The sequence below is a fragment of the Gracilinanus agilis genome, chromosome 6, assembly GCF_016433145.1.
Source record: "Gracilinanus agilis isolate LMUSP501 chromosome 6, AgileGrace, whole genome shotgun sequence".
Lineage (NCBI taxonomy): Eukaryota > Metazoa > Chordata > Mammalia > Didelphimorphia > Didelphidae > Gracilinanus > Gracilinanus agilis.
The window spans coordinates 276,542,421-276,564,802 of NC_058135.1; the positions used below are offsets into that span (position 1 = coordinate 276,542,421).

General features: G+C 33.7%; 2 protein-coding genes across 2 annotated transcripts in view; both read left to right on the forward strand.

The window, feature by feature from the left end:
* The window catches only part of LOC123251380 (olfactory receptor 8K3-like), a 7,101-nt gene extending 3,866 nt beyond the window's left edge, over positions 1–3,235 (forward strand). The window contains exon 2 of the mRNA XM_044680632.1: positions 2,330–3,235. Coding sequence (XP_044536567.1) covers positions 2,330–3,235 — 906 coding nt within the window. The remainder of the gene's footprint in view (positions 1–2,329) is intronic.
* A 13,590-nt stretch (positions 3,236–16,825) lies between these two features.
* On the forward strand, positions 16,826–17,773 carry LOC123251379 (olfactory receptor 8K3-like). The gene has a single exon (XM_044680631.1). The coding sequence runs from the start codon at positions 16,826–16,828 to the stop codon at positions 17,771–17,773; it is 948 nt and encodes a 315-aa protein (XP_044536566.1).
* The last annotated feature ends 4,609 nt before the right edge of the window (positions 17,774–22,382 follow it).

The following is a 22,382-nucleotide window of genomic DNA, read 5'->3' on the forward strand; positions in this document are numbered from 1 at the left end:
TCTCTCTCTCTCTCTCTCTCTCTCTCTCTTTCTCTCTCTCTCTCTCTCTCTCTCTCTCTCTCTCTCTCTCTCTCTCTCTCTCTCTCTAAGCTAAATCGTCACACCTCCCAGGATATCTGTAGCTTCCTGAAGGCTTACAGTACAAAACAATAAGGGTGGTTGACCAGTGAAATATGTTAGGTACACAATGTCAAATGTATTGTGTAGAGTCAGCTCTTCCTGACTCTTGGTTCAAGTATTTTATAAACTCAAAGTTTCAACTTTTGGGGCAAGAATTAACTATTCAACAAAAACTCCTGGGAAAAAATGGAATACAGTCTTGCAAAAACTGGGCATATACCAATGTCTTTCACTAGAAAGTAAGGACAAATTTATTAACAGAACTATGATTCTTCACAACGGAAAAACAGAACAAAAGATTTTAAGTTGCTTACCAAAAGTTAAAAAGTGAATGCATGAGGATAAATTAGAGATACATTCTTCCTAAGTATAAACCTAGCACTCTATACATTGCACCACCTGAATGTTTCTAGGAAAAATTCTAATCCTCTGAAGTCTGTCTAGTCTGTTTACCTCTCCATTGCTGTCTTTGAAGACCAACACTTAGTCCATTTGTAACCATATGTTCTAGAGATGTACCCAAAAAGGTAAAATCTCCATCTTGCCCATCCAACTATCTTCTATTGTAAACCCTAGCTGTTATTAATTTGCATGGCTTATTAATATACAGGTGTTTTAACTGTTTTTTGATTGACAAAAGATTTTTTGATATTTTCACATAAACATATGTAATGTCCTTAGACTTGATACAATAAGGATATATATCTAAAAATAAGAGTCTCAAACATGATGACTATTTTGGAAATATTCATCAAACTCAATAAACCTGTAATGTCTCATCTCAAATTCTGGGCAATTTCCATGACATAATAATTGAAAATTCATTATAAACTCCTTCAATACTCTAGACACATGGCCTCATGAGGATTGAGAAACACACAAATTCTCCTTCTACTATTCAGCAGTGTTAATAACATGAATGAGTCACAGACAATTCTACTTATCAGATAAGCAGGTAACTTTGTTCTTTGGACTGTCTCAATTTATGAAGAATCAAAAACATGTAGTCAAAGGAATTCAGATCAAAAAACTTATCACTCTGTCCTCTGTATTGTGCACTGGGAAATTTTACGGGCTACTTGGTGAATTTATTCTAATTGAAATGAAATGGAATCATTCTGGGATTGTCATCAGGTGATATTTTCTAGCTCTGATCAATGTCAGAGAAGCTTTTCTTCAATCTGAGAAATCAAAGAGCTTTTTTTTAAGAGGCACTGATTGCTGATATGGTATTCCATAATTTTTTAGATTAATTCTATTCAACTGGCTGTAATCTGAAGAACCACAATTTTAAAAATCCTTTCATGTCTGTGATAATAATGACATTAAAAATGCCAAAATTACAAACTTAGGTCACCTTCATAGTAGAGGAAAGAAATATTTTCTTTCTGACATAGTAAAGGAAGGTCACAGAAAGTGAGAAGATATTGGGGGGAAGGGGTAGAAGGGTGTCTCCATAGTTTTCAGACAATTAATGGTTGCATGAAATAGAGACTCCTGGAATAAATCCTGAAGCTTTAACTTCAATGGTTTAAGACATTCCTAAAAAAATAACATCTTTCTCAGTAAAGTCTATCACTTTGTAACTTACAGTGAATAACAATGACCCAATAACCAGTAGGTAACAGGACAAGCAAAAGGTAATTTGGAAATATGTTGAATATAATTCTATAACTCATGACTTCTTATATAAGTTGTTCACATATATTCTATGCTCCTTCAGTTTTTCATCAGACTCCTACTCAGTGAGTAATTAACTTATTTTGAAATATACTCATAATAAAATTCTGTCCATTCTTTTGAGAATAGTTTAATAATTTACTTTTTATTTTATAAAATAAAACCAATTTCCAATCTTGGTGGCAAAAGGCTGCTGATGTGGTTCTAATATGATATATTGTGATAAGGAATGATAAGGTGTGATATGATTTAATGTAATGTGATTCTAAACTGAATAAATTCACCATGATATAATTAAAATGATAAAATCACATTTTAATTGGGAGGAAAAGTTCCCACTCATCTTATCTTAGACATTTTTTCCCACCAACTGTCTAATGGTTTATACAAAATGGTGTCTATCAAAGTGAGTACATCTTTTACTTTCAGATTATATCTTTTTTACACATTTTACCTACTTCCTTTATTTTCAGATCTTATTCCTTGAATGAAAGAAATGTTCAAGTTGAATGAAACCACTGAGAGTCAGGTGACTGAATTCATTCTCATGGGCATCACAAACCATCCAGAGCTAAAAGAACCCCTCTTTATTCTGTTTTTCCTCAACTACATGGCCATCATTCTGGGAAACCTGGGTCTGATCATCTTAACTAGCATCGATTCCCACCTCCAAACTCCCATGTACTTTTTTCTCAGGCATCTGGCATTTGTTGATCTAGGATATTCCACAGCTATTGGTCCAAAAATGCTGGTTAGTTTCATAGAGGAGAAAAACATCATTTCCTATCATGAATGTGCAATACAATTAGTTTTTGTTGCAAAATTTCTCACCAGTGAATTTTTTATCTTGTCAGCCATGGCCTATGATCGTTATGTGGCTATCTGTAAGCCGCTCCTCTATATGGTCATCATGACAGACAGAGTATGTTGGATCACAATGGCTGTCTCATATCTCTATAGTATCATGGTGTCCCTACTGATCACAATAAAGATTTTTAAATCATCTTTCTGCAAATCAAACTTATTAAGGCATTTCTTTTGTGACAGTCTCCCTCTTTTGTCCATTATGTGCTCAGATACAAGTGAGATTGAACTAATCATTATGACCCTGGCTATATTGCATTTAATTCCTTCCTTCTTGATTATCCTTGTCTCTTACATGTTCATTCTTGTGACCATCCTCAGGATGAACTCTTCTGAGGGCAGGCACAAAGCCTTTTCCACCTGTGGCTCTCATCTCACAATGGTGGTTGTGTTTTATTCCACACTTTTCTTCATGTACCTGCAGCCCCAATCTAGCCATTCCTTTGATACAGACAAGATGGCTTCTGTGTTTTACACTCTTATTATTCCCATGCTTAATACTATGATCTACAGCTTGAGGAACAAAGAGGTGAAAGGGGCTTTGAAAAGACTTCTTAAAAAACTGATGTAAGCATTTTCTTTAATATCCTTTGTAGAATAGAATACCATTGCATTATTAGATGTAAGAAAAATTCTGTTAGATAATTTATCAACTTCTCTCTGATTATTCTTTCTTCTTCTAGATGACAAAGCAGATATGCTAATATTCCATATGGGAAGGATTTTTTCCCCTTAGAATTGTTTTTAAATTTTTTTTTTTTATTAAAACCCTTACTTTCTGTCTTGGAGTCAATACTGTGTATTGGCTCCAAGGCCGAAGAGTGGTAAGGGTAGGCAATGGGGGTCAAGTGACTTGCCCAGGGTCACACAGCTGGGAAGTGTCTGAGGCCGGATTTGAACCCAGGACCTTCTGTCTCTAGGCCTGACTCTCAATCCCCTGAGCTACCCAGATGCCCCGTAGAATTTTTAATTGGCAAACTCAAGTTAATCCAGTTTAGTGGATTATTTAATTGAAACAATTTCATAAAGGATTTAGAACCAAATATCCATAAAATTCAATATTTCATCCTAAATTTGGTTGAGTGTTTCTTGTGTGGGAAAATCAGTTAACAAGAATTTAGAAAACTGTTTGTTAGGTATTATGAATACACAGCTTAAACAATAGTTTTCACCTTTAAGGAGCTTATATTGTATTAAATAAATAACATGTAGGTAAGGTCCAAACTACTTGCCACCAGAGACAATATACATTTGAATGTCACTAATTGTTAAGAAATTTCTCCTTTTATTATATTACTTTTCATTCTGTGCCTTCCAATCTTTGTTCCTGGTATTATCTATGGAGTAGAACAAGCTGATTCCTCTTCTTAAAATTATTATTGAAAGTTTTTTGTTTTTTTTTAAACCCTTATCTTCTGTCTTGGAGTCAATACTGTGTATTGGCTCCAAGGCAGAAGAGCGGTAAGGGCAGTTAAGTGAATTGCCCAGAGTAACACAGCTGGGAAGTGTCTGAGGCCAGACTTGAACCTAAGACCTCCCATCTCTAGGCCTGGCTCTCAATCCACTGAGCCACCCAGTTGCTTCCTATCCAAAGTCTTGAAGAAAACTTTCATCTGTTCTCACATCTTGAACTCCATACCTTTCATTGTTATCCTAAAATGAATAAGGTGTCCCCCAAATCTCTGTGCACATTTCACTTTCTGAACCTTAAAATTAATTAAGACTTCTCAGATAATCTGTAGAATTACTTGGTTCAAATAACAGATCTATTCCTTGCTAACCTGTGATATTCTGGGCAATAAGATTCTTCTCTTTCACTCATATTCCTCTGCAAAACACAAGAAGACATAAGTCTTAAGCAACATGTCACTTAAAATTTATGATGTCATGACCATGATCTTTTTGCGAATAACATAGTATCTTCATCTGATTTTCACATATCATGTGCTTTTGTCTCAATGTTACTGTTGTCTCCCTCTCTTTACTCTGGAAATTATTAATATCCCTTTTCAACACTGTTGCCCCAGATTGAACACAATATTCTAAATGTTTCTAGCCAAGGCAGAATCACCTTGTGCCAGAATGCCCATATTAATGGACATCACATTAGCTTCCCTTATTGATGAATAATATTCTGGCAATATGCTCAGATATGGAATCCACTAAAAATTCTAGGTTTTCAAAAGAATGCTTAAAAATGCATGTCTTTCCTGTTGTTCATTTGTGTAGTTTAAAAAAACAAAACAAAACAAAACAAATAAAGGATGTAACATTCATCTAATTTGAACTCTTTTCCTTGGCTAATCTCATCTTAATGAATAACAAGTTTAGGATCTATAGGAGAAAGCTAAAGTCCAAATGGGAGAAGAGGCTAGACATAGTAACTTTCCAGAGGATCTACTGACAGATTAAGTAAGAAAGTGTCTACTTGGTACATCTAATTATTTGGAATTTTCTGTTGCTGCTTCTTTCAACTTTGATGCCCAAAGAAGACATGTTTATACATTATTCAGCATGTTCTCCTCTTCTTTAGTTTCCTTGAATTTGAAGGGACTTGGGAAAAATTTGACTAGTTGCTCTGGAGAGGGCACTAAAAATGCTATACTGAATGTATGCAGTTGTGAAGTTCTGCTGCAGATTTATATACTTTTTGCATTTAGATCTATTTTCAAGCAATTTTAGGAAAACATATGCCAATGACCTGGACTGGGAAAACAGATCTGCTAGAAAAAATGCAAGGACCAGCATGATTCCAGATGGCCTAAGAAGATGACAACTATAGAAGATGTCCCCAGAAATCACATTCTACATCATGAGAGTCTGAGTGAGCCTTTGGATATACTGAACTGAACTGTGGGGGTTTGGGAAACTTTGGGTTTTGATCTACCTCATGCACTGGTATTTTATTTTGATTGTAAGACCTTTACACCAAGAAGGAGAATGTTTCTTAATGTCTCCTTGTAAATATTTGTATCAATAATTTTTAATATTTTAAGAAAAACTGATGAAGAATTAGACCATCCATGAAATGTATAGTCCTTTGGGCCCTTATTTATCATAATAAAAAAAAATTTGAAGTGTAGAGATATTGTACATAGAATGATTCATTCAGGAGACTGATACTTCTCCAAATTAATAACAGAGGAAAAGATGGAAAGTTAATATTAATTTGTAGACAATTTTGATTTCTAAAACAAGTTTTTTATTTTAAATCTAAAAAAAATATTTAATTTTTAGACTGAAGTTCAAACTTAAGATGAGGCCATGGGTGGAGCCCTTCCTTCTTTTGTCTGGTAAAGATGGCCAGGTGAGAGATAAGTTCTTGTACCTACAAACAAAGTAATGAAGTCAATCAGTTAGCCACCAAGCTGGGAAACAATGGGTCATATGGGGGGAAATGTACATGGATTATGAAGTCATTCTAAACACTTTAGTGAAACTCCTGGTGTCCAGAAGACCTACCTATGGTTCTGTTTGAGATCTGAATCCTCCAATCAGAGGCACTGGAAAGTGACATCATTAAAAGCATAAACTGAAGGTGGGGACAGAAAATCTGCCTTTTCTTTTTCTTGGAACCAGGAAGCAGGGGAGCATTTGGTGTGGCTCTGAGCTGGACCTGCCTACTCACAAATGAGGTGATCATGCACATGACTCATCCTTTTCTCTCTTTTTCTGGCCTCCTTTTTGTTATGTAATAAATAATTATAAAATTAGTATATAATCACCAGATAATTTTAATAGTAATAAAATCATGAAGAGGGAAAACACTAGGAAATTATCTAGTGATTTTGGCATGAAATATATTTAAAATAAAGTGCTGACAATGTCCTTTTCTAAACAGTGTGCTTTTCTTCAGGATCAGGGCTACACACAAATTTTGGAACAGAAGATGTTCCTTGGTTTGATAAAAAAAATGTCATTAATAACTGACTCAGAATTTTCCTAAAGGGTTATAATAATCAAAATCATTCACTAAGGGTAAAAAAATTACTATTTACATTTTCTATTTTTTTCCATGAAAAAATGGTTTATAACTATCTCCCCCAACAGTAACCTAGTTACTTCTGCCCTCAAGTTTAAGAGAATACCTTCTTCCAATGGTAACTTTACATTAGTAAAGTGGTCTTGGGAGAAGATTTATTTTGTTTTGCATTAATTCTTGAATGTTTTCTTTTAATTGGATTATTTCAGAGTAGTGAGAATTATAACAAAAACATTTAATTATACACATTACATCTTTGGAGTTTCTTTTTTGAGGGTTATTTAATATTTTATTTGTCCAATTTTTTTGTCCTACTAATTAACATTTTTAATTGAGGCTTTGGATTTTGCTGCTTTGACTTGTTTTCTTCTCAGATTGTGTTTTCATCTTTCCTGCCAACACAGTAACTTTCTAAGGTCAGGTTATTATTTTATAGATGTTTGTTTTTACCACTCCATTTCTTGACTTTCAACTTTACATCAAATTTAGGTTCTGTTAACAGAGTGGTCAAGATACTTTTCTCAGCTTCAGTTTTTTATGTAGCTATTTTCAGAGCTGATTCTGGGAGTTTTTTTTACTTCTTCCAAGGAGATATTATTTAAAAAGTGTATTTACTAATCTCCTACTTATGCTCTAATCTGTGAAAAACATAAGCATTCTTTTCCTCCCTAGAACTGTTACTAGCATCTGAACTCCCCTATAGCCAGAAGTTTTGGTGATCCAGTGCTCCTCCTCATCCTGGAACTTCAACCTAGATTCATACATTGGTCATGCAGCAGTCTTGAAGCTAGAGCTAGCACTGATGTTGAGGACAATTGTTCAGCCTCCTTGCCATCTGAGATCTGAAGCCACTGCTGACAAGTCAGTTGTCCCTAAGGTCTATTCTGTCCTTTTAGGGAAGGAGGCACCCTACTACATGGTCTGTTACTCTCTTGTAGTGGTTTTGCTACAGTTGGACTATGCTCCATTTTCACTGGTAAGACAAAACTTTTATCTTCTAGTTTGTCTTCCTTAGGAAAATTGTTTCATTCCATCCTTTGGTGGCTTCTGTAACTCCGGGGCTCAAGTGGGTTCCTGTTTTTTTCCACCATCTTGGATCCTGACTACAACTTTCTGAACTAGGTATAATAGATATTTTAACACCATTTTAAAGATTTTCTAATCTAGAAACATTAGAGGCAATGTTGGAAATAAGTCTTCCTGGTTATGAGTCCAACATTCTATATTTTATCTCCTATTAGGCTCCATCTCACATCATGGAAATCTAGTAACTCAACACAAAAACAGAACTATCCCAAAATCCAAGGCACTGCCTCTGGAGCTAAGACTTTAGTTCTCTTGACATTAGTATGGTCCAGATTTTTCAAAACAATATGATATTTCATGTAGAAGAGTTAATTTTTTTAAAATACAATTTTCCAAAAAGTAGAGATCAAAATTATATAAATATTAATCACCAATTGGTAGGCAAATCCAATGAGTTAAAATTTCATTTTAATCAATTTACTTTTTTAATGACAACAATCAATTGTGTAAATGGAATTAGCTCATCCTCATTCATTGTTAGACTCTAGCCAGCAGAAATAATGCCACCCCACCCAATTTAGAATTAAGTAGGGAGGAAAAAATCAGTTACCCACACATGACAATAAGTAACAAATCAGAAACAAGGGACTGCCCTTTGGGCAGTCCAAAACAGTGTTGAGGCTGCCTTTGTCCACTTGGAATTGGAGGTGGAAGCAGGAAGTGAGGAAAGATGCTATCTTTTAAATATGATGGTAACTTCCTGTGGAAGAGTTGGTGCTTTGAACTTGGTGTAGAAGGATCTCTGGTGAGACCTCAGACTGCTTCCTTCTGAATTGTCACATGGGTATGTTAGGCTGACTTCTTTTCTCCTCCCCTGGCGTTTCTGGAGGCTCTACCTTCTACGAGGCCTCTCTTGCCTCTCTAATTGTAAAAGCCCTTGTGACTAACAACCTTGTTTAATTAACCTCTGTGCTCCTCTGCTGGGGCCTCTAAATTCTTATCTGGTCCGGACCTCTGGTCCAGGCCAGAGTTTCTCTCTCTCAATTTCCCTACCTTCAACCTTCCTAATGTTAGGGTTCGGAATCATGACCCAAGAATGGAGATCTAGAGACAATGCAAGTTACAGAAGATACTTTATTACTAGTGTGCACCCTAGGATGGCTCCCGAATAGAGCTGTGCTTGGGGGGGAGGAATACAGGGGTTATATAGACTCTTGGAAATGTTTGCATACATAACAGGGTATCTCTAGTTTGAGTGGGGAGCTGTAGCTCCTTCCAGGAAGGGGCCCAGTGGGGTCATATTGCATTGCCTCATGTCTTCCTTTGGTGGCCACCAATTCGAACCCTAACAATATATTACAAAGTGCTAATTGTTTAAAAATATCCTACTAGATGAGAAATAGAGTGCTTTGTCAGTAGAATTGGTTTTCAGTGTTGATTATGTTGAGTCAGTTCAGTTGAATTTGACTCTTTGTCTCCAATTTGAGAATTTCTTGGCAAAGATATTGAAGTGGTTCATTATTTCCTTCTCTAGCTCATTTTATAGATAAGAAAGCTGAAGTAAACAAAGTTATGTGACTTGCCCAAGGTCACATAGTTAGTAAGTTTTTGAGATGAGATTTGAGTTATGATCTTCCTGACTCTAGACAGAAGTATTTGATCAAATCAAAGATTATATTTTGGGTCAAGAACTCACTATTCAACAAAAACTGGGGGGTAAATGGAAAGCAATCTGTCAGAAACTAGGCCTAGACCAACATCTGTCACTAAAAATTGAAGAGATATATGCCAATAAGGAAATAATTCTTCAGGAGAAAAAATAGACAGAAAGAGATTAAGTTGCATACAAAACTCAAATATCAAATATTGAGAGTAGATTAGAAACCAGTTCCTTCTAACTCCAAGCTAGTTGTATTCATTCCACTGCCTAGATCTTTTTAGAAAAAATTTCTAATTCTTTAAATGCAATACAGAATGAAACTAACCCATGGTTGTTTTTGTTGCCCATCATTAAAGTTATTTGTACCTAAGTGTTCTAGAGATGTTTTCAAAAACCTAAACTCTCCATCTTGCCCATCCAACTATATATTATATTCTGAGCACTAAATTTAATTTGTTGCCTGAGATATTCTGAACAATAAGATTATTTCCTCTGAATCACACTCATCTATAAAATTTGTTTGATAATTTAAAATTAAGTGCTATTCCAATTACTAATCTATGATGCTATGAACCTGATCTTTTTGCTAACAACATAGTGTTTTCAATAGTTCCTCATATCATATGATTTTGTCTCCTCAATATTATTCTTGCTTACCTCTGTTCATTCTGGATATTATTAATGTCCCTCTTAAATTCTATGGCCCCAAATTGAACACAATATTCTAAATGTGATGTGGTCTAAGCAGGCTACAAATAGACTATCTCACCCTATGCCAGTATGGGATATACATCTTAATGGAGATCATATTAGCTTCTGTAGTTGATCTATAATATTCTAGACTCATATAAAAGTTGGAATGTACTAAAAATTCCAGGCTTTCCTCAAAATAATGCTATATATATATATATTTGTTTTTCTTACTCACATGTGAAACTTTATAAGAAAAAAAATCAAATATAAGATTTAAAATTTGTCCTATTTAAATTCTTTTAAAGTTTTGAATCTCATCTTAATGCATATCAGGTTTAGGAACTTCTAGGAGAAGGGTCTGGCTTATACTGGAAAAGAAATCTAGAGACAAGGCCTCTCTGAATATTTTAATGTCTGATTAACTAAGAAAGTGACTGGTTGATAGATCTAGTTGTTTGAATTTTCTCTTTTTGCTTTTTCCAACTTCTACCCCAGAGGAAGACATGTGGTTCTACATTATTCAGCATACCTTCTTCTGAAGTTTTTTTTTCAAGGAGAAAGGACTCAAGGCATAGTTTGAACCAGTTTTTTTTCTGAAATAAGAAGCAGAAATACTGACCTGAATATATGAATTAAGGTTGAAAGAAAGTAACATGGAATTGAGTAATGGTTTTAGTGTGAAATTTTAAAAAATAAAGTGCTGACAATTGTCATTAGTAGGTTAGTAGCAGTGTGCTTTACAAATTTTGTACACAAGATTTTCCTTGATCTTATAGCAAAACAGAACTATTTGATTAATCAGAATTTTATTACCACAATATTTAAAAACAGAGATTTTCCATAATTTTTATGACTATCTCATTTTGTTTTTATATCTATTAAAAACATAATCAGATAACTCAGTTCCCCAATAGTAGCCCTTTCTACTTGCCATCAAAACCTGTGAGTTAAAACAGCTTTAAACAATACCTTTTCCTAATGATATCCTTGGCAATAGTAGTATATTTTAGGACATAACCATCTTTTAGAGAACCACAGGTATAATTTATGTGTGTGTCCAGCCATTTCAGTTACTCTTTGTGACTACATTATTGAACTTTCTTACTGAAGGTACTAGAGTGGTTTGCCATTTCCTAGTCCAGGTCATTTTATCAATAAGAAATTGAAGCATAGTCAAATGACTTCCCCAGCATCATAGAGCTACAAATTGTCTGAAAATGGATTTGAAGTCATGAAGGTAAGTCTTCCTGATTCCAAGTCTAGGACAGTATTTTTCTAGTTAAATCTAATACTCATTCCATTGTTGAGCTTTATTTATTTATTATAATTTATTATATATTATATTACAAATTATATTACTATATATAATATATTACTACATATAATATATTACTATATATAATATATTACTATGTATTATGTAATATATCATTATATTTATTTATTTTCTCCTCTTTTATTCCTAGGGTATGTGTGACTTGGGGGGTGAGGGTATAGAAAATGTCTTTGTTTCTTAAATGTAATCAGCAATGCAAAGAAATCGGAACAGGAAGGAGTATAAAAAAAATTCATTTCCCCCAAAATTTGAAATCTTTATGGCCATTCAATATAAAATAAAAATAGGATTTCTATTTGCACATTTTGTCTTTTAAAAAATAGTTTTGTGTCTCCATTTTGGAAAACTCTAATCTAGTACTCAATCTATTGTTGAGTAGATTGCTTTCTTCATCTCATCCTTTGTGTCTGTATGAGTAGTTTGTAGGTGGAGTTAATAAACATTATGATCTTTGTTCCTGGGATGTTATGCACAATATAATGGAAGGAAAAGAGGGAAGAGTATATGAATGATTCCTCATTTTTACAGTGTTTTGAAATCATTGATATCATTCACTAATGGTTAAAAAGGACAGAAAATTACTTAAAAATTCTATATAAATTATGACCATCAGAAATCAAACTGTTCAATAAAGTTGATACATGAATTCCTTTATTTTGGAAAACAACAACAACAACAAAAAGCATTGCAAATACTACAAAGCAGTTTTGTAGAAATTAGATGCTGATTAGCACCTTATGTTATGTTAGAGCAGATAGCTAACATAGTGTAGAGAGTACCAGTCCTGAGGTCACAAACACCTGAGTTCAAATTCAGCCTGAGCATTCTCACTAGTTGCATGACCCTTACAAAGTATTTTAACCTATGCCTTAGCTTCCTTAGGCATAAAATAGGGATAAGTGTAGATCATTCCACCCAGAACTGATTTGAGGATCAGAAGAGAAAATATTTCCAAAGTGCATATAGCACAGTGCCTTGTCACAGAGTAAATACTATTTAAATGTTTCTCCTCCTGATCTTTCTTGTTCTTCTTCTTCTTGTTCTATTTCTTTTATTATTGTCATTGTTATAATTATTATGCTATATTCCTTTATAACTATGCTATATTCCTACATATACCATATATACTATACTATATTACATATATATATTTATATAATGCAAAATTTATTTAGTCCTAATTATGTCATATCATGAAATGAAAATAGAAAGGTATACAATGGTTAACTTGGAAATAAAACAGAACTACTAAAGTAGTCAGAAAAAAAACAAATCTTTAATCAGAAAAAGGATAGGGGGGCAGCTGGGTAGCTCAGTGGAGTGAGAGTCAGGCCTAGAGACAGGAGGTCCTAGGTTCAAACCTGGCCTCAGCCACTTCCCAGCTGTGTGACCCTGGGCAAGTCACTTGACCCCCATTGCCCACCTTTACCAATCTTCCACCTATGAGACAATACACGAAAGTACAAGGGTTTAAAAAAAAAGAAAAAGAAAAAGAAAAAGGATAGGTCCAATATATCAGCTCCTTCCAGACCCCAGTGCCAAAAACTTTTATAGGGTTTACACCCTGGGACTCTGGGAACAATATCCCTGGGAGAAATCATCATGCGAGATGATAGTTCCCCTGAAGAAAATAATTTGGGGCACTTATATATCTTTTGCGGAATCTAGGGACAGAGAAATATGATTGATTGACATACCAAGGTTACAAGGAAATGGGAATATTCAAAATACACTGACAGGCTTGGGAAATAAACCATACCCAGAGGCTAGGGCACCAACCTTACAATGGATACTAAAAAGGGTGGTCTTCTTGGGAAGTGGGTGTGGGTCTTCTTGGAAAGGATCTCTGATACAATGGGGAATACTACTAAGACTAAAAGGGTATTTAGCATATGCTTAGGCCTTACAGCTTCACCTAAGCAAGTATTACCATTTTCTTTAATGTCTATTGTTCAGTCTGAGACTAGCTTAATCTGAAACTTCCCTGGGGCGACCTCTCTCAGCAACAGGGACAAACTTGGGGTCTCCAGCTTATAAACTAACCCTAAAACTTAAGGTTCTCTTAGATTCTGTGTTGACACAATCAAAGATTTTTCCTAGTTTTGGATTTCACTGAAGCAAATAACAAGTAGGAAAATCTTGGCATATACACTGGAACAGGCACTGTGAATACAAAGACAAGACTGAATACAGAAAGAAATTAATAAAGTTCATGGAGTTGGTGATGCATTCCAGAGCAAAGACTTTAGCTTAGAATTCATGCCTCTAATACAAACCTTCCATCAATACAGCCTTCCTGCAATAACATTGCAGCAATTATTCTATAATTATCTTTTATTTCCATTTATAGAAACCAAATAACTGGAATGGAGAGGACACAATTTCTCTAAGAATACTGCAAAATCCTTGAATAGAATTTCAATAAGAATGGGCACACTAGAAGTATCTAGTAAATATGTATGAATGGTGCCTATATTAATGGATTGATCATTCATCACTTCAAAGTGTTTACATGAGGTATTTTTTAAAACTCTTATCTTCCATCTTAAAATCAGTATTGCGTATTGGTTCCAAGACAGAAGAGTGATGAAGTCTAGGCAATGGGGTAAAGTGACTAAAGTTAGAAAGCTAGGAAGCATCTGATACCAGATATAAACTTAGCATAATTCATCTCTGGGCTTGGTTCTCAATCCACTAAGCCACCTAACTTAGTAGCCCCTTGCATTAGGTATTTGTACAGCATTTTCATGAACATAATGCTAATAGTTGAAACATTTTTGTTGAAATAAATTGTTTTAAAATTTAAAAAAAAAATCTCCCTTTATATTGGAAATGCCTGGAGGGCCTGCATGTATTTATATCTTTTATTGGAAATTGATGGACACCTTGGTGTTGGTGACTGTTAATTCACTAGTAAGATCTACAATTAGGAAAATTGTCCTTAAATGTATTTTTATATTGAAATGTTGGCAGTGCTTGGAAACAATACAGATCATTACCAAAACAAATGGTTTCCAATATTATAAATCAGAACATATAATTATTGTTGCTAATAGGCCTTTTCTATGATACCCTAGGGAAATTGCTTCAATTCATATGGGCATACATTGTCTGGAAAGGAATTATATTTAGTAAACATATTCATTTGTAATAAGTATTTTCTCTTAATTATTAGTTTCTTTTTATTCTCTGATATTCTTCCCTCTGATGATAATAATAATTAAACAAGTTTAATGGTTTTATCTTATATTTCATTAAGTATTTGAATAGTTAAAATAAACTATTTTGATTGATGGCATATCTCTCCCAGAAGCCAGTGTAATTTTTTTTGGCTTTATAGAATAGGTAGAATATTACATACAAAGAGGAGATTGGTACATTATCTGACCTCAGGCACATACTAGCAATGTGACCTTTGGCAAGTCACTCAACTTCTCTTTGCTTCAGAATCTTTATTTGTAAAATGAGAATAATAATAGCATCTAGTTCCCAGGGTTGATTTGAGGATTAATTGAGATGTTAATTATAAGCACTTAGCACAGTTCCTGAGACAATGAAAGTGTTAAATAAATATTTACTATTTTTATTGAATAAATTCTTCATCAAATTACAGAAATCTTTAACATTGTTCCTCATTAAATACTAAGTATATGCAATTTCCATGAGATTGGAATATTCAAATGAATATTGGAGAAAACACTAGAAAATTCTATGAGTATGAAATTCATTGTGATTCTCAAATACTTCAGGGATATGATTCCTTGGGGACTGAAAAACCCATAAAGTCTTTCTTCAGTAGCTAGCACTAGGGATAACATGAACAAGTCACAGAAGATTCATCCTTCCAGGTATCAGGTAAAATTCTTATCTACTTGTGATCATTTCAGTAAATTGTCAAAAAGTCATATGGAGTGCAACCAAATCAATTAACAAAGCTGATCACTATACCTACCACATAGGATGAATGTAGCCCTGTAAAGTCTATGTGTTGAAGTCACGTGAGGTGAAATTGTATCAAACATTTAAGGGAAATGTTTGATATTTTCTAGCCCTGATTAATTGCAGATATTTTGCCACAATCAGGAAAATCAAATTGCTTTTATTGAAAAATATCAATCAATATTAATATATAAGAGCAAAGAGATTTTTGAGATCAATTATGTTTCATTGAGTATTACTATAAAAACAAATATATACATTCTTCAAGTTTCTGAGAATGGCAGGCACTAAAAAGCATTAAAATTATGAGTTTAGACCATTTTAAAAATTCAGACAGTAAAATATAATATTTATTGAAAAGCAAAAGTAAATAAGCCCATAGAAAGTCAAGTGTTGGGTAACCTACATGCTAAGTACATCAGGACTGGAGTCAGCAAGATCTGGTTTTAAATCTGGTCTCAGATACTTTCTAATTTTGTGACCTAGAGCAAGTCACTTGATTGCATTTGCCTAACCCTTGCCATTCTCTCTTAGAGTTGTTAATAAGACAAAAAGTAAGGGTTGGGTTTTTTATTTGTTTGTTTGTTTTTTAAGACAGAAGAAGTGATATAGTTAGTCTTTTTTTAAACCCTTACCTTCTGTCTTGGAACCAATATTGGTTTCAAGGCAGAAGAGTGATAAGGGCTAGGCAATGGGAGTTAATTGACTTGCCCAGGGTCACACAGCTAGAAAGTGTCTGAAGTCAGATTTGAACCTAGGACCTCCTGTCTCTAGACCTGGCTCTCAGTTAAGTGAGCTAACCAGCTGCCCCCACAGTTAGCCTTCCTATAGATTTTACAGTTAAAAAAAAAAAAACAAAAACTGATGATAGAGAAAGGTTAGATAATGGATTTTTCACTATTTTTAACTTCAGCTTTTTTAGGTTATACCTAAAAAGGAAATTTCATCTATCACCATTGGCTATATTTTTTTCCTTGTAACTTGTAATCAAAGAGAGTAACCTAGACTACCAAGAGGTTATATGACTAGCACCGGGTCACACAGAAATGTATTGGATATGATCCTTATGATCCAGTTTTGTAGGCTTTAAAAATAGCTCTCTGCCTACACATCACAACATCTGTTTTACATTTTCTTATATATTCCATGTTCTTTCAGTTTCCCAACATATTTGCTTATTTAAGATATTTTAAAAGATATTTATAATGTTATTCTGTTCTAACTCTTGGGATTAAAGAGGTTCATTAAATTCTTAATTTTAAAAAATAAACTTGCAATCACTTTCCATTGGGTGATAAAATATTGATATGATATGATACAGCATATGATAGTATATATGAGATGATATGATATGTTATAAAATATAGAATGATGAAATGATATATTAAAAATATACATTGTAATGTGGTAAGAAAGTTCCTGCTTATCTTATCTAAACCATGTCTATCCACTAATGGCTTGAAAGAGTGTGCAAACAATACTTAAAGAAGGTTTCTTCCTTTTATTCTCAGATTATCTTCCTTGGATGGAAGAGATGATCAAGGTCAATGACACCAAAGGAAATCAGGTGACTGAATTTGTCCTCATGGGCATCACAAAACATGTTGAGCTTCAGGGCATGCTCTTTGCCTTGTTTTTCCTCAACTACTTGGCCATAGCTCTGTGGAATCTGGGCCTGATCACCCTAACCAGTATTGATTCCCACCTCCAAACACCCATGTATTTTTTTATTAGGCATCTGGCATATGTTGATCTTGGCTATTCTACTGTTGTTGGTCCAAAACTGCTAGTCAGTTTTATAGTGGAAAAAAATAGCATCTCCTATAATGGGTGTGCAGTACAGCTAGTTTTCTTTGGGATATTTATTACTAGTGAAGTCTTCATCTTGTCAGCCATGGCCTATGATCGCTATGTAGCTATTTGTAAACCCCTCCTCTATATAGTCATCATGTCAGATAGGGTGTGCTACACCTTAGTGGCTGTCCCCTATATCTATAGCATCATTATATCCTTACTGGTCACAATTAAGATTTTTCATTTGTCTTTCTGTTATACTAATGTAATACCTCATTTCTATTGTGAAAGTCTTCCTTTATTGTCCATTGTATGCTCAGACACAAGTGAGATTGAACTAATCATTATGTCTTTTTCTGCATTTAATTTGTTTTACTCTCTCTTGATTATCTTTGTCTCCTACCTGCTCATTCTTATGGCCATACTTAAGATGCACTCTACTGGGGGTAGGCACAAAGCCTTCTCTACCTGTGGCTCCCATCTCACAATAGTTGTTTTGTTCTATGCAACACTTCTTTTCATGTACTTACAGCCTCAAGCAAATCACTTCTTTGATACGGACAAGATGGCCTCTGTGTTTTACACTTTGGTCATCCCCATGCTTAATCCACTGATCTATAGCTTGAGGAACAATGAAGTAAAAGGTGCATTGAAAAGAGTCTTTAACAAATTGATATAAGTATTTTTTCAATTATTTCCAATGTTTGATATGGTTTCCATTTTCTCTCCTTTGGAAGATAAGCATTTATCCTAAAAATTGCATACAGAATTACTTTGTTTTTAGGGATTTTTTTTTGAAATGCCAAATTTCAAAAAAATATTATTTTATTGAATATTTTGATTGAATAGGTCCAAGACAGATTCTAGAATAAATATGAATAAATCTATTTTATTATGTATCCCCAAACTGACATCTCACATTTGGTTGAAATATTATTGGGTAAAATAAACAATCATTTATGAAATATGAAGACTATGCTGGTACCAGGCTCTTTGCTAGGGATTGGAAGATGAATTAAAAAATATTTCTTGCCATCAAAGAGTATCCTTTTTATTAAAGGAAATGATATCTGAATCGGTCACTAGAAAGAAGAAAAAAATCTATCATATCTGGGTATGTTAATTTTAAGCTCTTCTGTCACATTTCCCATGACTGTACCATTTATAATCTGCCATATATTGGAAATGTTCCCTATATTCAATACTGTCTTGATCTTACTATTTTCCCCCTTTATTTAGTCATTTGGAAAAGGACTGAATAATAATAATTCCAGATTGAAGTGGATCCATCATATCAAAGACCAGGAGAATATGGAATGCATCTGGATTGAAAGATGGCATCCTTTCTCAGAAATTCATACAATACCTAAAAATTAGAAAGGTGTTATCCAAGCTTGTCAGTTTCACTGAAGTTCTATTAGTGAGTAGATATATGAAAATAATCATAGGTATGAACCCAGTGATTCACTAGAAATGTATAAAACTTTGATCCTCTTTCAAGAGGCAACTTAGGTTCTTTCTGGAGGGTATTCCATCTTCCTAAATTTCCATATTTAGACAATAGATAATTAAAGATAGCTAGTGACTCTGGTTACACTGGTGTGGAGTAAAGACAAGGAGAAAATACGCTAATAAATAGGAGAGTGAAATGCTGGTTCACATGGAAAGGTATATTCTGTGTTAAAGTACTTAACTCTTTTTCAAGGGTTGTAATCAGAGTAAGAAAGAATCATTTAACCTGTTTACTGAAGGCACAGCAGCCAGTATACTGTTGCAGAATGCTTTTCTTGAAGTGGGTTTCCTTGACGAGAGAGATGACATGCAAAGAAATAATTCTGAATATGGAAAAATATTAATAGTTATGCAAAGCAATGAAATTCACCTGGAATGATGGAAAGAAGTATTACAATCAAGAAGTCCATGAACAAAAATAATTTCATTCAAAACCAGTGACCAGTATGTCATAGGATGAGATTCTTCAGAAAATGGTAATGAATAATCAGAGTGGCATATGTGAAGAATAAATGATCATTCAGGTCACTAAAGTGCTGATCTAAGACTTATTGCCCAATATATTACCTACTCCATTGTTTTTATCTGTAGATATGGGTTAAGGTTGGAGGTGGATTAAAGAAGTGTCTTTGCCTTTTTTTAAGGCAAAAGTCCAAGGGGAGAGTAAGAGGAAGGAACATGACTGATCCTTGGTTCTACCAGACAGTAAAATAATCATGATCATTTATTAGTGGTTAAAGAATATAAAAGTAGATCTCTGGAAAATTCTGTAGAAGTTATAATAAAAAAATGCACTAGATAGCATACTATTGAATAAATCTGATATTTTCAATTACTCATTTAAAAACCTCTTTTATATTATTAAAACCATTCAGAGGCAGTTTGATTGAAATTAACTAATAGATTATAATTTTTAAAAGGGGCAAGTAGGTGGTCAGTGGGTAGAATACTAGACCAAGAATCAGAAACACAAGAGGTAAAACAATATCTAAACATTTACTAGTTTAACCTATACTTCAATTTCCTTATTTGTAAAAATGGGATAATAGGAACACCTACCTCCCAGAATTGTTATGATGATCAAATGAGATAAAGATTGTAAAGTAACTTTGAGGAAGGGAATAATTTATGACCAAACAAGAGATAGAAATTATTATAAGATATACAATTAATACTTTTGATTATATTAAATTAAAAAGCTTTTGTATAAATAAAACTAACCAAGATTAGAAGGGAAACCATGAACTGGGGAAAATTATAACAAGTATCTAATAAAGGTCTAAATTCTTAAATTTATGAAGAACTCAGTCAAATTCATAAGAATACAGGCCATTCCCAAATTGACAAATGATCAAAGGATATAAACAAGTCATTTTCAGATGAAAAAATCAAAGAAATGAATTAGTTATATGAAAAATATTTTAAATCACTTTTGATTAGAGAAATGCAAAATTAAACAATGCTGAGGTACCATCTCATACTTATCATATTGGACAATATAGCAGTAAAAGAGAGTGATAAATGTTGGAGGGGATATGACAAAATTGGGGCACAAATGCATTGGTAGTGGAGTTGTGGATTGATCCATTCATTTTGGAGGGCAATTTGGAACTATGCCCAAAGAGCTATATATAAAACTGTCCATATCCTTTGATCTGGTAATGTCACTACTGGGTCTGTATCCCAGAGATAATAAAAAAAGGGGAAAGAAAATATTTGTACAAAAATATTTATAGCAGCTCTTTTTGTGGTAGTAAAGAACTGCAAATTGAGGGGATGCCCATCAATTGGGGAATGGCTGAACAAATTGAGGTACATATTGGTGATGGAATACTATTGTGCTATAAGAAATAATAAGCAAGATGGTTTCAGAAAAAGCTTGAAAGATCTGTGGGAACTGATACAAAGTGAAATAAGCAGAACTGGGAGAACACTGTACACAGTAACAATAATATTGGACAAGGATTATCTGTGAATACTTGGCTGCTTTTGGCAATGCAATGATCTGAGACCATCCTGATAGACTTATGATGGGGAATACTATCCACCACCAGAGAAAGAATTTTTGGAGTCGTCTTTCACATAATATATTTATGGTTTTATTTTGAGGTTTATTATGTATGACTTTGCTCTTACAACAATAACCAATATGGAAGTGTGTTTTGCATGACAATTAAAAATGAAAAAAAAAAAAGAAAAGTTTGTAAAGTGACTAGCATAATACCTGGCATATTGTAAGAGGTATTTATTTAAATGTTAGGCTATTACTTCTGTTGTTTTTTTTACATTTTTTTATATTCCATACTAAATATAAGTGGATTTATGATCTAAATGTAAAAGGCAATAAAGGAAACAAAAACAGAAGAGAAAAAGATCAATTACTTACCAAAAGGCACAGCTATGTAGAACAGTGGATAACATCAGGAAGACCTAGGTGCAAATATAGCCTCAGACACGTCCCAGCTGTGTGACTCTGGGCAAACCAGTTAACCCCCATTGCCCAGCCTTTGGTATTCTTCTACCTTAGAACTGATACTTTTTATCAATTATAAGAGAAATTAAGAGGGTTTTTTAAATTGTATACCAAAGGCCATGGCTGTCATTCAAGCAATCAAAAATTACTCATGAAGAAGCCCTCTATAATCTACAATGTGAAAGGAACTGGACACTCAAAGGCAAGAATGAACAAATGTACAAATGAAAAAATAAAGCTCATTGAGTTCATTTGTGCCAGAGCCAAGATATAAGCCTAAATCTCATGATTTTAAAATTGCCATTCCATCCACTTTCCAACACTCAACAGATTATTATATTTCTTTTCCAATTATGTGCCAAATAACTGGCACAGAAAGAGTATTCTTGTTATTGTTCAATCACCTTTAATACTTCATGATGTCATTTTCTTTTTATTTTTTGTTAAGGATAACTGAAGTGCCCTGTCCTTTCCTTTCCCCCAATCTTTTTGCAGATGAGTAACTGAGGCAAATAGGGTTAAATGAGTTGTGCTTAGTCATATAGCTAGTAAATGTCTCAGGCCCAATTTGAAGTCTGAGAGATGGATCATCTTTGCTTCAAGCCCTATACTTTATCCATTGTGCCATGTAGCTCAACATAGAGGATGCTATTTCTCAAAGAATAATGCTTGTGACTTGGATAGAGATTCCACAGGGATGATTACACCAGACGTCCCCAATAAGTGGGTGTTAATAATGTTTATTAGACTGATAATTTATGATATAAAAATTTTGCATTAGACATTAATAGAGTTCTCTTATGTATATAATTCATATACTTTGAAATCAATTATGGTTATTAAATATATTACAGTAAGAAAAAAGAAGTTATCATCACTATTGGAAGGGCTAGGATGACCATCATATCTTTTTGTCTTCATGGGGAATTGATGGCCGTCTTAGTACTGGTGAATTTACAGGCAAGAACTAGAATGAGTGAAAGTGTAGTCAAATACAGTTCTAGGTAGAATAATGATAATCCCCATCACTATCAAAACTCAGTGCTTTCAAAATGATATGATAGAACATAAAATTACTGCTTTGTTTTTTAACGAAGCCCCAAGGAGATGTTACTGCAGTACATATGGGGATACATTACTTGGCAAAGAACATTTTATTCACCTGAACAAAAATAAACATTTATTTATTTAAATAATAATTTTATTTTAATGATTAGCTTGAATCAGATAAAAATAAGCAACAAAAATTTAATTCTTTTGTAATTATTGCAATTTGGGAAAAATTATATCAATAAATAAAAAG

What these genes read in the sequence shown, in the direction of transcription:
- LOC123251379 (XM_044680631.1), top strand. Translation starts at nt 16,826, where the DNA reads ATGGAAGAGATGATCAAGGTCAATGACACCAAAGGAAATCAGGTGACT.